This window comes from Cricetulus griseus, chromosome 2 (assembly GCF_003668045.3).
Source record: "Cricetulus griseus strain 17A/GY chromosome 2, alternate assembly CriGri-PICRH-1.0, whole genome shotgun sequence".
Lineage (NCBI taxonomy): Eukaryota > Metazoa > Chordata > Mammalia > Rodentia > Cricetidae > Cricetulus > Cricetulus griseus.
In genome coordinates this window covers 341,799,230-341,817,464 of record NC_048595.1, presented here as the reverse complement: position 1 = coordinate 341,817,464, position 18,235 = coordinate 341,799,230, and the positions used below count along the sequence as shown (strand labels likewise).

At 41.9% G+C, this 18,235-nt stretch overlaps 1 protein-coding gene across 1 annotated transcript in view; it reads left to right on the top strand.

Moving 5' to 3' along the window:
• Nucleotides 1-10,896: 10,896 nt before the first annotated feature.
• Wdr70 (WD repeat domain 70) overlaps nucleotides 10,897-18,235 on the top strand; it is a 226,461-nt gene continuing 219,122 nt past the window's right edge. Inside the window, exons 1-3 of the mRNA XM_027401331.2 lie at nucleotides 10,897-11,026; nucleotides 11,123-11,188; nucleotides 13,968-14,051. Coding sequence (XP_027257132.1) covers nucleotides 11,002-11,026; nucleotides 11,123-11,188; nucleotides 13,968-14,051 — 175 coding nt within the window. The 5' untranslated portion in view covers nucleotides 10,897-11,001. The remainder of the gene's footprint in view (nucleotides 11,027-11,122; nucleotides 11,189-13,967; nucleotides 14,052-18,235) is intronic.

The window sequence follows — 18,235 nt, the reverse complement described above, 5'->3', positions numbered from 1 at the left end:
ATAAGATGGCTTTTAATCCCAGCACTCAGGAGGCAGAGGCAGGAGGATCTCTGTGAGTTTGAAGCAAGCCTGGTCTACAGAGCGAGTGCCAGGATAGGCTCCAAAGCTACACAGAGAAACCCTGTCTCAAAAAACCAAAAAAAAAAAAAAAAAAAAAAAGGCTTTTAAGGTTAAGATGGAGGCAAACAAGCTGGTTCTTCAGTGTGTTTTGTTCTTAACAAAATCTGAATTGTTTGATTTTATCAATAAAGACTCAGTAGCCAGATGCTGGGGTGAAAGTCTGCTACCTCAGAGAGGCTGAGAAAGCACCCAGCTGGCCTTCTTCCTCTGTTGCTGTATCTGAAAACCCCCTTTTCTCCTATGTCATCTCAAACAAAAATCTCCAACTGACTGTCTGTTCCTTCTACTGCCTGTGTGCCTCTCTACCCACCTCCTGACTCTCTCTTATTCTCTATTGTTTTCTCTTAATCATCCTATAATCACTTCCTGTCAACTGATTGCTTGCTCTGCTTCTTGACCTATGGTTGGCTTTATTTAATCCTGTTTACAATATTCAAAGAGAAAGCTCTTGAATTATAGGTGTGTGCTAAGGTTGAGCCACACCACAACTAGAAACAGGTTTTCCCAGCAAATAACACAATCTCAGGGTTCACAGTGTGATAAAATAACCTGCAACAGATGTGAGCTGCCCAGTGTGGGTGCTTGGAAAGCAGACTCAGGTGTTCTGGAAGAGCAGGAAGCACTTTAATCATGGAGCCACCTCTCCACCTCTTTAATCTGAATAATTAATGCAGCATTTATGCATTATGTCTTTAATTTTAAGGCAAATATTTATATTGCCTATAGGATACCAATTATGTGATAATGTGACTTCCTATCTCTCTTACTGAATGCATACCTCAAGATACTGTCTCCTCCTTTGGAAATGTGGCATTAGAGGGGAACTACAGTAAGAAAAGCAGTTACTGGGCTGGAGAGATGGCTCAGTGGTTAAGAGCACTGACTGTTCTTCCAGAGGTCCTGAGTTCAATTCCCAGAAACCACATGGTGGCTCCAAACCACCTTGAATGAGATCTGGTGCCCTCTGCTGGCATGCAGGCAAAAGACTTTAAACATAATAAATAAATAAAAATATAAAAATCTTTAAAAATAAAAAAGAAAAGCAGGAACTTTGGATGTTTACTGGGGAGAACTTAGTAATGAGCAGGCCAGAATATATCCCATGTGGCTATGGTAAGGTTGAAATTATCATTGCTATGGTAAGGTTGAAATTATCATTACATTGCCATTAATGTCTCCATGGGAATTCTGAAAAATACCATTCCTTATTTCTTCTTAATTAAGGAAGCTTTTTTTCAGTTCATGTTTTGGCAAGTCAATACTTGAGTTGCTCAAAACTGTGTTTAGCCAATTGAATTGATTTTTACCTCCTAAAATAAAAAATTCTTTTTTTGTTGTTACTTTTTGAGACAGGGTTTTTCTGTGTAGCCGTGGCTGTCCTGGAACTTGATTTGTAGACCACTCTAACCTTGAACGCACAAAGATTTATCTGTGTTTCTGAGATTAAAGGTGTGTGCCTCCACTACCTGTCCAAATTTCTCAATATTAAAATTTCCCCAGCATTACTTATCTACTTATATTTTCACCTTATAGCAAAGCAGTTCCACCTTATCTAAAGGAAATGGTCCCATGTTCTCAGAGAAACCATAGTAGAGCACAGCCTAAGATAAACTTTGTTTTTCCCATACATTTGAAGCTATGATAAACTTTATAATAGGCATGGTCAGAGATTAACAACAATAATAAGGTAACACTATCAAAACAATATCCTGCAATTAGGATTTACACTTGGGAGGCAATAGGTGAAAATAAGTGTTACTTGCACAAAAGTAGTGTGACACCATTGTGACAGTGAATTCTGTGTGCACACACTGGACAAAAGGGTGGTTCACATTTATGCAGGACAGAGCAGCTCGGTGTGACATTTCATCATGGCTCAGAACAGTGTCCATTCAAAACTTATAATTGGTTTCTTAAAAAAAAACTATTTTACGTGTACCTGTATATGCCTGAGTGAATGTCTGTGTACCATATGCATGCAGTCCCTAAAAGGTGAGAAGAGGCTGTCAGATCTCTGGAACTGGATGGCTGTGAACTGCCATATAGGTGCTGGGAATTGAATTCAGGTCCACTGGAAGAGCTGCCAGTGCTTTTAACTGCCAATGGCTCTCTCCAGTCACAAGTTGTTTTGTTTCTGATATTTTCTGTTTAATATTTTTGGACAGCAATTGACCCATGGGTAACTAAAATTACAGAAAATAAAACAATATAAAGATCTAATATACCAAGAAAAAAATAAAACTTTTGTTATTGATTTGTAAACAAGCAGTTGTGTCTCTGTATGTTAATTTACTCTCATTTTGTAGATCACAGGTCTGGCCTGGTGACTATTTTTATTTTTGTTTACTTTGTGTTTTGTCTTCATGTATCTATATGCACCACCATACATGTGCCTAGTGCCCTCAGAGTTCAGAAGAAGGCATTGAATACACTGGAGCTGGAGTTCAGGATGTTTTTGAGGCACTCTGTGGATGCTGGGAACCTAACCCAGATCTTTTCAAGGACCAAAATGCTCTTATCAGCCGAGCCATTCTCCAGACCCCCGATAGTTGTTCTTAAGTTGACATAAAATAGATGCTTGAGTGATTTCTATCACATAAACTGAATGATCTAACATTGTTGGCCTAATATTTCTTCATAGTAACAGTGTTCCCAAAAGTTAAACTCAGCTGCTTCTATTTTAAAAAATATGTGTATGTGTGTGAATACAGTGTTTAGCAGATAAAAGTGATATTTCAATGTCATCAACAGCCCAATTATTGATTGTTTTCTTTTAGATAACTGTGGTTCTTTGATAAATATCAGAAGCACATTATGCATAATTCTCAATTTGCTGACTAAGTGAAGGGAGCAGGCAAAAACTTGGCCTGAGTATTGCCATTTTGAGTTCAGACCCCATTTTGCCTGTAGGGTGAAATAAAGTTCAGGTTCCCAAGCCCTAGAGGAGCTGAGAACGTTCCGATGGCTGATCAACCTCCTCCTTAAACAATGGAAACAGTCTGCTATGCCCCTTAGTTCTCATATGGTCCTAACAACCGAAAAGACAAATGAATCTGATTGGATGTACTGAAAAGCTTATGTACTCTATCTGTTTACAATGATGGAATGCACAAAGAAGTCCCTAATCTTTGACTCTTGATTGGTGAAAAATGTAATTATAACATGGCAACAAATGTTTGTGGGTTTTGAGCTTATAAATACCACATCTGCCCCTGTTTGGAGCTGCCAGGAGAAGCAAGGCTCCCAAGTCCTTGTCCAGCAGCCCTGGATCAGCTACTCCACCTATGTGGTGATTTATTAAAGACTTTGGAACCCATAACTGTTGTCTCTCTCCTTTCTTGTGGTGCGCAATGGACACAGGTGTAATGTAAGTACTAGAAAGACATACTCAGGGGTCAAGACCTAGTTAATACTGTTTCGTTAAAGACATTTTTAAAAGGAAGTGATTCCTTTGTAGCAGGGATACGACATAAGTAAACATAAGGATTACAACTCCAATTTGCTTGTCACTGCCTTGGTTTTTGCTTTAGCTCCTGCTTTACCAACTGTGGAAGTGATGACTTGGGAGACAGTAGACCAAAGCAGCTCCAGAACCCCAAGTTCTTACAGAAGCAGGAGCTGGGGACGGGCTCAGGAGTTAAAGTGCTTTCCATCAAGCATGAGGACCCACGCTGAGATCCCCAGGATCCATGTCAGAAGCCGGGCAATAAAGTGGAGGCCAGTCAGAAGTATTTCTGGGGCTTACTGGGGTTTGCTGACCAGCTAGTCTTCAGGAATTAGTGAGTCCCAGGTTCTGTAAGAGATGCTGTGTCAAGTAATAAGGTTGAGGAATGGAAGACACCCGCCATTGATATCTGATCTCCACACATGTGTATGTGCATTTGCATGCACACAAACATGAACACATGCATACACTACACACACACCAAAATTCTGATTTGCTATAAATGCTCATATTTTACACCTATCAGCAACATGACTGGGACTGGAGAGATGGTTTAAGAGCACTTACGGCTGTTCCACAGGAGTTGAGTTTGATTCCCAGTGTCCATATGGTGACTTATAACCATCTATAACTCCAGTTCCAGGGGATCTAATACACTCTTCTGGCCTCCACAGACACCAGGCATGCATGTGATGTACAGACAGACACCCATACACATAGAATTAAAAAAAAAGACTCAGCTGGGCATTGGTGTTGAACGCTTTTAATCCCAGCACTGGGGAGACAGAGGCAGGTGGATCTCTGTGAGTTCCAGGCCAGCCTGGTCTACAGAGCAAGTTCCAGGACAGGCCCCAAAGCAATACAGAGAAACTCTGTCTCGAAAAACCAAAAAAAAAAAAAAAGACTCGAAACCATCTGTAACTCCAGTCTTAGGAGATACAATGCCATCTCTAGCTTCTGAGGTTACAGGGCACATATGTGGTGCACATACATGCATGCAGGCAACATACTCTTATATATAAAAGAGAATCTTAGAAATGAAACAGAACTGAGCCTAGCATTGTGGCCTGTATTCCCAACATTTGGGAGGCAGAGAGAGAAGAGTCATTATTGTAAGGCCAGTTTCTGCTATAGCTATGCAGATAGTTTGAAATCATTCTGGGCTACATGACGCCCTGCTTCCAAAATAAAATCAAGAACTAACCTCAAAGACTGTTTATTCTCTTAAGAAAAATTTTTGGTCAGTCATGGTGGTGCACACTTTTCATCTCAATACTGGAAAGGTAGAGGCAGGCAGATCTCTGAGTTCAAGGCAAGCCTGGTCACAGAGTGAGTTCCAGTATTTCCAGGGCTACACAGAGAAACCCTGTCTTGAAAAAGAAATAAAGGAAAGGAAAGGAAAGGAAAGAAAGAAAGAAAGAAAGAAAGAAAGAAAGAAAGAGAGAAAGGGAGTGAGAGTGAGAGAGAGAAAGGAAGGAAAGAAGAGAGAAAAGAAAGAAAGAAAGAAAGAAAGAAAGAAAGAAAGAAGGGAAGGAAGGAAGAAAGGAATAATGATTGGGGGCTTGAGAAATTGTTCAGTGATTAGAACTAGATGGGACTTATGCTCCATTCCAGTACCGACACAGAGGCTCACAACTTTATGTAACTCAGGTTCTGGGGACCTGTGATGGCATCTTCTGGCCTTAAAAATGAAAAAAATACATTACTGTGTATGTGTGTGCTTGAATATATACTTGTAAATAATACATGTCGAGGTCAGAGCCCAACTTGTGGGAGTTGGTTCTCACCTTTCACCTTATGGAACTTGGGGGTTGCACTCAAGTACTTAGCCTTATTGCCAAACACCTTTATCCATTGAGCCATCCTGTAAGCCCAAGGAATACATTATCTTTTTTGATGGGGAGGATTTCAAGACAGGGTTTCTCTGTGCAACAGTCCTGGATGTCCTAGAACTCACTTTGTAGACAAGGCTGGCCTTGAACTCACATCCACCTGCCTCTGCCTCCCAAGTGCTGGGACTAAAGGCATGTGCCACAACTGCCTGGCTGGAATATATTAGTCTAACCAATGGGAGATTACAGACTAACCTGTAAGGACTTTCCACTAGAATGATCCAAAGCTGCTATTCTACTGTAAGCAATCATTTTCTTTGCTTTGGTTTTTTGGTCCTTCTTGCCCAGTGGGTAAACTTAAATGGCCTACTATCTATCCTTACCCAACTGATGAATCACTGAGTGTTCAGAAAAACCAATATTCTAGTGTGCCCTATTTTATGTTCTAACACATCATTATTTTTGCTTCTTAGTCAAATTAATAGTATAGTGAAGCAATCCCCAAATGATATCTTAGAATTATTTACAGAGTTTTGATCTCCTGGGCACTCTAAGGCAGGTCTGCTGATTGCACTGGGAATCTGCTTGAGTGGCTTCCTGTTTTGATTAATGAATACATTCATTTTCTTCAAGAAAAGTAAATTGCTCATTATGCTTATAAAGTTGTTTCACACAGACACAACAGAAATACTTTAATGTGGAAGCTGCTCATATAAAAATATTGTCTATCATTTATCAAGAATGAAACCATCTTTTTGTGATGTTTATGGTGATGGGCCTCAATTCCAATGGGCGATGGAGTAACTATTGCCTATTATTGTTTTCCCTCTAGTGCTTTGAAGTTTAAAGTTTAATAAACCATGCATCCCAAAATTTCACCTACTTGACTACTGAGGAACTGAAATAGCTATTGAAGAGCTTACGGCCATGGTTTCATAGTAAACTTCATTCATAAAGTGCTACTCCAGCTGGGGTGGGGGGCACACACCTTTAATCCCAGCACTCAGGAGACTGAGGCAGACAGATCTCTGTGAATTCGAGGCCAGCCTGGTCTACAAACTGAGTTCTAGGACAGCCAGGACTCTTACCTAGAGAAACACTGCCTTGAAAAAACAAGCAACAATAACAAAAGATAAAGTTCTACTCTAGTACGTAATCTGTGCACAGGAAAGACATATCAGCATTAGCAATAACTTATTTTAGTGTAACATAAATTAGCCTTACTGATTGAAATTCAGGGTGTTTTTTGTGGTTAATAATCTCTTGGGACAGACACAAACTTTGTTGCTACAAATTATATGCATCTTGCGCATAGGAAAAGTAACTTTTGCCTGCAGAAGTATTTCTTTTATGAATTCATTTAACCAAGTACTCAGACTGCCTTCCCAGCAATTGTACTATCACGGAAGAGTAAGGCACCATGTGGTAGGTGGGCCTTATGTAGTTGGAGGTCTACAAAGTTCTACAGATGCTTGCTAAGAGCTCATTAGCTTAGTTTGACAACTGGATGATGAGTGGTAGAATCAAGGGCCCAGAGCTTGGTAAAGAGTCAAAGATTTCAGGACACTATGTTCTGAGGTTGCTTATTGCACCAAATGACTGCTGAAGTTGAATGGAAAAGTTTGGGAAATCATGCTTACTTTTTTTGTTTTAATTTGTTCTTTTGGTGCTGGATATCCAATACAGAGCCTTGTACTATGCTCAGCAACCACAAATTTACAGTTTCCTATTACTAATAAGTCTGCATTTTATTACAAGGATAATGGAAATGTCAGATGATGTTTTCATTTAAGAGGTTCAGATAAACAAAACAGAGAGAGAGATAGGACATTAATACTAAAGCTCATGAGTAACTTTATCAAACTATTTTCATTCTTGAGTGAGTAAGAAGGCTCAGTAGGGAAAGGTGTTTTCTACTAAACCTGTTACCTGAGTTCTACCCCCAGAACCCAGAGGGTGGAAGAATACATTTTCAAGTTGTTCTCTAATCCCCAAATGCCCACCATGGTATGTTTATGCCATTTCCCCAATAAATAAATCTACCTGAAATGGTCACACACACCTTTAAAACAACATTTGGGAATAAGGCAGATGGGTTATGAGTTCAAGGTCAGACATGGGTTACATTGTGAGACTCTGATTCAAAACAATTTTTTAAAAGATTTTATTTATTTATTATGTATACAACATTCTGCTTCCATGGTTGTTAGCCACCATGTGGTTGCTGGGAATTGAACTCAGGACTTCTGGAAGAGCAGTCAGTGCTCTTAACCTCTGCTCCATCTCTCCAGCCCCAAAACAATTTTTTTTATTCAACCAAGTATTTCTCTTTTTTTTTTTTGTTTGTTGTTTTGTTTTTTTGAGACACGGTTTCTCTGTAGCCTTGGAGCCCGTCCTGGAAGCCACTCTGTAGACCAGGGTGGCCTGGAACTCAGAGGTCTGCCTGCCTCTGCCTCCCAAATGCTGGAATTAAAGGCGTGAGCCACCACCACCCGGCTCACCCAAGCATTTTTTTTAGACTTTAAAAACAGAATAAATGACATGCCATTAATTCATAGCTTAAGTAAGGAACTAAGTTGTAAATAAGCCAAAATAAATCGGAAACACAGTAGACATGTAACATTTGGAACCCTTGCTCTGTAAACAAGGCTAGCCAGGACTGTTATTCTTTTGTTTAAGCTGCAGCTGCTAATAAGGAAAGGAACAACGAATAAGCAATCCACGTGGAGTTTATTTACCAGAAAGGGGGGAAAGGGGGGATGGGCAGTCAGCCAACCCTAGGGGAGCCTAGAGAAAGAGAGAGCGAGGGGTATGGGGCAGGACCTTTTAAAGGGAAGGTTGCATATGCGCAGTAGGGCAAAGGTCGAAAGGCATGGTGGGTGAGTGAGTGCCTGGGTTGTTAGGGGGCGGGGTTAGGGTCATCCAGGTGTTTTGTTCTTACAATCCCGGCTGTTGTTTATTATAAAAGTTAGAGAATTGGGCGTGGCAGGTTAGGGAAGTAGGGGCGAAGATGTCTTAAGGCTGCTTCCTGCTGGCCTGGGGCGTTGACCATCTTTGGGGGGGTTGGGGGTGCTGCCATGTCCTGGAGTTGATTGTTGTTTCATTGTAGTCCGGGCCACTCTGGTGCCTTTTAGTCCTGGCAAGATGTTTGTGAAAGACCCGCTCGGAATGCTTCTGCATGCCCCCTGCCCCTCTGTCTTCCCCGCCTGTGCCGGTGCTGGGTGTTCTCTCTGGAGCAGGCGGGAGCAGCAGTTGATTGAGGGCAGCGCGGCGGGGACTGAGCAGGGCAGGGCCAGGGTTCGGCCAGGGGCTGGAGAATGCAGCGCGGGCGGCGCCTGGAAGGGGAACTTGAGCTGGGAGAGCAGCGGTGCTGCTTGTCCAGGAGCTGCGAGCGGGGAGCCGCCTCCAAGGCCAAGGACACGGGGGCCGCGGAGCTGCCGGGGCCTCCCAAGCCTTCACCCCGGCAGGGCTCGCGCCCCCGGCCCGCCCCGCCTGGCACCGCGCCTCGGGGCTGGGGCCGAGCAACGAGCACCAGGTGGGCCGGCCCGAGGGCGAGCACCAGGTGCGTTGGCCCGAGGGCGAGAGCACCAGTTAGGCCGGCCCGGGGCCCCGCCCCCACACCCCCACCCTCCGTCCCAAGGTCAGCTATCTGGACGCGGAGGGAATTGAATCTGTTGTACCAGACACCAGACCTTGAGAATATGCTGATCTGGAATGGCTCTGTGTCTCATTTGAACCATCCAATAGAAATGATTCTGTATTTCGCCTCATTTGAAAGACTCTGTGTTTCACCTCATTTGAATGACTCTATACTTCGCCTCATTTGAATAACCCTGTATAGCGCCTCATTTACATTGACCAATGGGAATAGCTCTGTACAATGCCTCATTAGAATTATCCAATAGAATCCCTGCTTCTAGCTTGCGCCTTTTTCCCTATATAAGGACCCCTTTCCCTTGGCTTGGCGCGCTTGGCCTAACAGAAGCTAAGTCGCCCCGGGTACCCGCGTCTCTAATAAAACCTCTTGCAGTTTGCATCCAAGTTCGTGGTCTCGCTGGTTCCTGGGTACGGGTCTCCTTCTACGAAAGTACCTCTTCCGGGGTCTTTCATTTGTAGAGGACATTTGTATAGAGGACAAGGTTAAGTTTAGGAAAAAAAATTTTTTCTTAGGTCCTGTCATTTGACGGGAAGATTATAAGATGAGGGAGGAGTTCCCGAGGAGTCCCAAGATGAGGGAAGGGAAATTGGGACTGGGGAAGGGTTGGATATTACCTGGAGTGAATCTGACCTGTTTGGATCTGATTCGGCTCCCTGGAACTTATAAGAGTCCTTAAAGTTTGGGAAAACAAAGATTAGACATATTAAATCATATCTAGGTGGTATGAAATCTTTCTGGTTACCTTTAACCAGAAGGCACAAACACTTGGTGATCCTTGTATCTTTAGATCCATGGTTTTTAGGCTGGCATTCCTGTAACAACAGCTAAGTTGGGCGCCAAAATGTTATTGTTTTGTTTAAAAAGAAGAAAAGAGAAATTATGAGACAGACATATTGACTATAAGTTTATTATAAGGGCCGGTAGAATGGGGAGACTAAGAAGAGGAACAGGGTAATGGCTGACCGCCATGGCCAGTCGCCATAGACAGACAGAGCAGGAAACAGAGAAACGGGGAGAGAGAGACAGACAGACAGAGAGAGTAAAGAGGAGTAAAGGGGCAGGAGCCTATCTTTTAAAGGGGTCCTCTGCACCTGCGTGCAGACTTCTTTCCCATGGAACCTTGGGCTGACCAGGGTATTGCCTGAGTGGATTCCACCAGGTAACAGGGGCAGGCCAGCATAATGCCTGAACCTTTCAAGGACAGTGGGAGTCTGTGACCGAGGGCAAACATTTAAACATTCCCCGCAATTCTCAGTGTTTTGGCTCCTTAGTGCTTGAGTCATATCTAGATCCTAGTTTCTTCCTTCGAGGACACGGAGAAGGTGAGCAACTGTGTGAGCTTCGTCATGTACATCATAGAGGAAGAGTAGCACTAAAAGAACAAGATCCTGTTGACTTCTTAGAAATATGCGAGGGCCGGGCATTGGGGGCGCATGTCTTTAATCCCAGCATCGGGAGGCAGAGGCAGGTGGATCTCTGTGAGTTCGAGGCCAGCCTGGTCTCCAGAGCGAGTGCCAGGATAGGCTCCAAAGCTACACGAGAAACCCTGTCTCGAAAAACAACAACAACAACAAAAGAGAAAGAAAGAAAGAAAGAAAGAAAGAAAGAAAGAAAGAAAGAAAGAAAGAAGGAAAGAAAGAAAGAAAGAAGGAAAGAAAGAAAGGGAGAGAAAGAAAGGGAGAGAAAGAAAGAAAGGAAGAAAGAAACATGCGAGGACTATCACCTTTCTGTCAAAGTTTTTAGGACTGATCCACAGTTTGAATTGGGATGCGGTCTCCGTGACGCGTTCCCTCCGCGCCGCTAGGGGGCGAGAGTCTGAATGCCTCTCTTACTGCGCGCGCTCTTGGCGACGCGGAAGGGGGAGATGGTACTTCCGGTTTGGCTCGCCGGCAGTGGCGCGCTGCTTGCACGGGTGCTTCTGGAGAGCCTGTGGGGCTCCGTCAGCCATGGAACCCTCCGGGCCCAGCGAAGGTGGGTTCGACGCGGCCAGCGGGGGTGGTGGGCCGTGCTGGGGTGGGGGGCCGGAGCGCCGCGCTGACGGGCTGTTTGTCTTCCCTTCTTGTCCAGTGACAGGCGCAGACGCGGCGGGACCCGACCCTCAGCTGGCGGTCACCATGGGCTTCACAGGGTTCGGTGAGTGACTGACCTCGGCAGAGCCCAGCGTGGTTTGCAGAGGGCTTAAGAGCTGACGGTTAGGAGAGCTGTCACTTTTGACCCGCGTCTTCTGCCGGTCCAAAACCGAATTGCTTCGGTCCCACTTAGTTTGTTGAGACCAGTTCAGATGACACTTGGGGACCTTGACTGGAAGGGATTACTGTTGCGACCCAGTCTGAGAAGGACATTTATTGGTGGCCATTAAGTAATATTATGGTGGCTGTCGATTCCTTCTTTTTGGTTAGTCTTTCTCGTCCAGAATCCGCACTTCAATCTTTCTATAAACCTTAGATATGACAATTATTAGGCGATAAAAGATGTTAAAACATCTAATGTTAAAAACATTAGTGCTAGAGCTGGAGAGATGGCTCAGAGGTTAAGAGTACTGACTGCTCTTCCAGAGGTCCTGAGTTCAATTCCCAGCAACCACATGGTGGTTCACAGCCATCCGTTATGAGATCTGGTGCCCTCTTCTGGTGTGCAGATATACATGGAAGCAGAATGTTGTGTACATAAATAAATAAATAAATAAATAAATAAATAAATAAATAAATAAAATCTTTAAAAAAATTAGTGTTAGCAAAATTCGAGTGGAACTTGTTTTGTAATTCCTTCTTTCCTTCCTTCCTTCCTTCCTGCCTTCCTTCCTTCCTCCCTTCCTTTCTTCTTTCCTTCCTTTTTTAATTTTTTGGGACAGGTTTTCTCTGTGTAGCATTGGAGCCTGGCCTGGCACTCGCTCTGTAGACCAGGCTGGTCTCAAACTCACAGAGATCCGCCTGTCTGTGCCTCCCTAGTGTGTGTGTGTGTGTGTGTGTGTGTGTGTGTGTGTGTGTGTGTATAATTTAACTGCTCCTGTAACAAATTGTAACATATTTAGCACTTTAAAACAACACAAAGGATTGTGGGTTTAGTGAGCATAGGGCCCTAGGTTCCACCCCCCAGATCCAATACATAAAACAACCCACAGATATTTTTCTGGTAGCTTTGTAAGTTCATGTGAGCCGAATTGAGTTCCGTCTTCTAGATACCAAGCCTGAAATTAGTTGTAAATGCGTGTAGGCTGTAATCTGGTAGCTCTGTTAAGGAAGTTGCTTTTATTTCTTGGTAATAGGACTGTAGTATCTTTGCTTCCCGCTGTCTCTTAGCTCATTAGATTATCTTTAATTCTCATTTGCTACTTTTCTCTAAGTCAGTGGTTCTCAATCTGTCAATTGCAACCCATTCACAGGGATCACATATCTGATAACCGGCATATCATATATTTACATTACAGTTTATAACAGCAAAATTACAGTTATGAAGTAGCAATGAAATATTTATGGGCGGGAATCACCACACCATGAGGAACTGTATGAAAGGGTCACAGCATTAGGAAGACTGAGAACCACTGCTCTAAGTCAACTACAGTGCCTTGATTCTTTGTCAGGCTTTGACTTTTGAATTCTGACATACCTGTTCTTTTTTTTTTTTTTTTTTTTTTTGTTTCTTTTTTTTTTGGATTTTGGAGACAGGGTTTCTCTGTGTAGCTTTGGAGCCTATCCTGGCACTTGCTCTGGAGACCAGGCTGGCCTCGAACTCACAGAGATCCACCTGCCTCTGCCTCCCAATGCTGGGATTAAAGGGGTGGGCCACCAATGCCCAGCTGACATATCTGTTGTTAAGGACTTCTTTGAATAGAATTGGCTAACTAGGATAGTCTATCTATTTTATTTTCTTGTCGGAGAAATGGTCGTCTTATTTATCCTAGGTTCACCTTGCATAGATAAGGGTAATCTTGAACTTCTGATCCCTTTGCCTCCATATTCTGAGTGCTGAGATGATCGGCATGTATATGCAGTGCTGTGGCTCAAACTGTGGGCCTTGTGGTACTAGACAAGCACAGTTGTAGGGCATCCCTGAGTCAGGTAGTCTTTCTGTCTGAAGTCTGTATTGTTATATCTGAGGAGTCCCTCTGCCATGTGTCAGGGTATTCTCAAAGTCTCAAAGGATAGTTCTCATTTTCCCTGACAATCAATGTTGTTTCAAGGTGTAGATATCTAGCTAAGTTAGGTGAAGATGAGGAAGTTGGCTGGTTAATGTTTGGTAGGCTCACAGTCCTAATTTAAGAATCTAAAATTTGTAGTTTTTAAGCATTATGTTCTCAGATGTTTTGGATTTTTGCTTACTATGTTTGTGGATAACTGTAATAATCCCAACCCTTGAGAGGCTGAGACAGGAAGATTGTGAGTTTGAGCCTAGCAAGACTATGTCTCTAGAAAAACTGACAACAAAAAGTTTTGTATTTTATATTTTGAATTAGGGATGCTAAACTAGTAATAGCTGTTTATAAATATCCCAAAGTTCAATAAACAAACAAACAACTCTTGATACTTAAAACACTCTGGTCCCAAGCATTTTGGGTAATGGGTAAACTTGTATTGTTTTTCCTGTTACTGTTTTATCATTATCATGGAAACATGCTGTCAAGTAGATAGACTTGAGTGGTTATTGATCAGTCAGTAAAACTGGAGTGACTATAGCTGGTTGATAGTGCCACATGTCTTTAATCCCAGCACTTGGAAGGCAAGGCAAGTGGATCTCTGTGAGTGTGAGGCCAGCCTGGCCTACAAGGTGAATTCCAGGATAGTCAGGACTACATAGAGAAACTCTGTCTCAAAAAACAGAACAAACAAACAAAACAAACAAAAAACCTAGAGTGCCTTGAGTCCCTGGTCAGCTCATTGCAAGAAAGTCACAGTAATGTTTGTTCTGATCCTAGGGAAGAAAGCCCGAACATTTGACTTGGAGGCCATGTTTGAGCAAACTCGAAGGACAGCTGTGGAAAGAAGTCGGAAAACACTAGGTAAGAAGCACAGATATTTCCTCCTTCTATTGGCTTAAATGTTATATAAACATACAATTATGTTGACAGGAATAAGACAAAAAAAAAAAAACTCTCAAATTCTTGTTTTTATTACAGACACCCATCTTTAATCAGAATTGTTAAGCGATTGTAATTGTTGGTTCCTTTTGAAGCAGAATTTAAAGCATTTATTTTCTGTTTTAAACATGACAAAACTTGTATTTTGATGCGCGGTGGTAATCATGCCTTTAATATCAGTACTTGAGAGGCAGAGATAAGTGGATCCTTTGAATTTAAGGCCAGCCTGGTCTATAGAGTGAGTCTCAGGATTGCCAGGACTGTCTTGAAAAACCAAAACCCCCCAAAACTTTTATTTTGCTTGGATAAAGAACGTCTACATAACCTGTAGAACACATGTGAAAGTGTGTTCTATGGGGGCTGGAGAGATGAATCAGTGTTTAAGAGCACTGGCTGCTCTTCCAAAGGACCTGGGTTCAATTCCCAGCACCCATATCGCTGCTGTGATTCCAGTCCCAGGATCAGATACTCTCTTAGGGTCTCTGTAGATAGTAGGCACATGTGGTTCACAGACATAGATGCACAGAAGATTTAAACAACAACACAAAATGTGTTTATGAACTATTATTACAGGACGCAGAATAGCGGTTTCTTAATTATCTCTCCTCCCTTCTCTGTCTGACTTTCATTTCATTTTTTCTTTCCTGCTTACAGCGGAACCAGTATTTGGAAGGCTGGGCCAGAATGGCTGTCACCATTGCTTGTTGACCCAGACAGTATAGAACATTGTGACATACACTGAATGTGGCTGCTGCTGGTGACTCCCTGGTTTAATGAGCTGTAGGAGATACTTACTGAAGCCTTATTTCCAGCCTGGCTTGATAGCAGATGGCTGGCATTTCTAGGGACCACCTCAGGGTCTTCAGAGGACATTGGTGCTTTGCTTTCTGTGGATATAACTCAGATCTCTCTTACACTAGAAGAAGGTCTGGAGTCTGGGAACAACTGGATTTAAATCAGTGCTGTGATAGTACTTCTCATGTTAATTTATTTCATCTTGTTTGTTTCTTGTCTTGTTTTTGTTTATCGTTTTGAGACAGGGTCACACTGTAATCCTGGGTGACTTGAACTCCCTGTGTAGACCAAGCTGGCTTTGACTTCTGCCAGTATCTACCTCAGGCTCCTGAATGCTGAGATTATAGGAACGAGCCACCGATATCTTGATCATACTCTAGAGGAGATATGGGGGATCTTACTGTGTTACCCTGGGTGGACCAAGTTATCCTTCCATCTCAGCCTCCTGAGTAGCAGATATTACAGGAGTGTACCATTGTGTGCAGTAGTTGGTTTCGGTTTTAAAATGATGAATTGTGGGGCTGCAAAGTGGCTCTGTGATTAAGAGCACTAGCTATTCTTCCAAGGCACCTGGGTGGAATTCCCAGCACCTATTTGATGGCTCACAACTCTGAACTCTAGTCCCTGGGATATGACGCCCTCTTCTGGCATCTGTGGAGACTGCACATATATGGTACCCAGACATACATGCAAACAAAATATTCATACATATAAAAATAATAAATAAAATGCTCAAAAATTAAAATGGTGAATTATTTAGCAATAACATTTAATATTTGGTTTGTGAACTTGAAACTAATATCTTTGGAAGTAAGCCTTTTATGTGTGATGAAAAAGCAGCTATACATACATAGTTTTTTGAGAGACGCTCTCACAATTTAGTCTTGGCTGTTTTGGAACTCCTCATGTAGACCAGGCTGACCTCAAACTTATAGAAATTCTCTGTCTTTGTTTACTGAATGCTGGAATGAAAGGCATGTGCCACCATGCCTACTTTTTTTTTTTAAGACAAAGTCTTACTATATAATCTGCAACTTGGTATGTAGGCTAGACTGGCTTCTAACTCACAGAGATCCACCTACCTCTACCTCCCTAGTAGTGGAATTAAAGGCATATGACCCTATATCTGCTGGCTATTACTATTATTTCTTTTTTAAAAAACTTCATTATGAGAAATTTCAAAACCACAAGTATTACTATTTATATAAATTACTATAATTATTCATGGCTAGTTTTGTTTTTTTTTGTTTTTTGTTTTTTTTTGCTTTCTTTTTATCTGAGACAGGGTTTCTCTGTGTAGCTTTGGAGGTTCTTCTGGAACTTGATCTATAGAACAGGCTAGCCTTGAACTTACAGAGACCTGCCTGCCTCTGCCTCCCCAATGCTGGGATTAAAGGCATGAGCCACCACCCCCCAGCTGGCTAGTGTTATTTCTATTTGCTAAATCTTAGCCATGTTGTGTCATCAATAAATATACGAGTATGTATCTTACCCCTCTTCCATTGCATTGCCTGTACCCAACTCCCCATGCAGTTGATTGAACCCAGTTCCTAGCATATGCTTAGGCAAGTGCTCTACCAGTGAAGTACATCTTTGTTCATGTTTTTTTTTGTGACAGTCTTTTAAGTCTCAGCTATTGAACTCTCAATCATCTTACTTTAGTCTCTCAAATTTGGGATCATGGGGATGTACCACCATGTCTAATAGTGTATTTGTATCTATTTACATGTAAAGCTAGACATGGTAGTATGCATCTCTAATCCCATTGTTCTTACATCGGGATCACATGGAGACAGGAGATTCTTTGGAATTCATGGGTCAACTAGTCTGATGTACTCAGAGGCAAAAGAAAAGCACTTTACTTGACAATAAGGTAGAGGGCAATAACACCTGAAGTTGATCTCCGATCCGGGGGCAGGGGAAAAAAAAACCCCAAAACCCCCCAACAACTCAGTATTTTCTAAAAGGATGAACTAAATTGTTTTTCCTACTTAATACTTGTACCAGGAAGTGTGAGAGTAAAACAAATAGATGATTTGTTGGCCCAACTGAGTATCCAGCAATTTAGTTCAGTTTTGTTGTCATCTACCTAGAGAAGTCATAGGATTTCTTCAATTTCAGATGCTAATCATTGATCTGTATAATGTGACTTTGTATCTGATCCCCTAGGAAACGATTATGCTGACTGGTTTCTATGAATTCAGGGTTCCATGCTTTCTTTGTTTAACCCTCCCGCCTCCATATTCAGCAGGTCTAGCTATGCCAGATCTAGTACTTTTCAGAAGCATTTAGAGGATGAATCTCTGTCCACTGCACTACTTTCCTACAGTAGTGGGCTGCTAGGGACCCTCCCTAACTCCAGTAAGGTAAATGCTGGTGTGGCCAACGGGTTCCTAGTAAATAACAAAAGACAGTTTTTATCACCTTAAGTATTTTAGGAGCCTTAGGACAAAATGTATTTTACATCTGAAAAGGTCAATTCTGATGATGAGTTCAAAACAAAATTAAAAAAAAAAACATGCTGTCTGGGTATATTTGGAAATACTTCAAACACAAAGGTTTTAGTGAGTGTCTTTATTATCAGAGGAGTCTTATGTTGAAGTATCTCATATTAAATGCTTTGGACAGTGGTTGTTTTATTTAAATAAGTTTTGTAGTTCCTGGCAATGTAGGTTCTTAATACACACTTGAGAAGATTAAATTTAATTTAGAACTAAAATAATCACATTATTTATCATCTATCTATCTATCTGTCTGTCTACCCACTTATTTTCATGTAGCCCAAGCTGGCCTGGAAACTATATATAGCCTTGACCCTACTGTCTCTACATCTCATTTACTGGCATTTCAGTTATATCAATAATGCCTGTTTTATGTGCTACTGGGGGTGGAACCTAAGGCTTTGTGAAAGCCTCGTCTATATCACCAACCCAAATACTGCTTTAATAATCAAATCCTTATTATTTGGAGATGGTTTTAAATGGCCCAACCTGTTAGAGCTTGGCATTTCAAGTTGGAGAACCTAGGTTTAAAAAGCAGATTCACATTCCACTTGAAAACTGGACAGGATTTCAGATTTTTGACCTTGGTAAGTGGTATGATATCCTCAGCAAGTTCTTAGGTAGGCTAAAACATTGGACATAGTACCTTATAAAGGACTGCTTATGTATCCTTTTTAATTTTCTTTTTCCTAAAGTATGTGTCATACTCTTCTTCTTCTTCTTCTTCTTCTTCTTCTTCTTCTTCTTCTTCTTCTTCTTCTTCTTCTTTTTTTTTTTTTTTTTTTTGTTTTTTTTTGTGTGTGTGTGTGT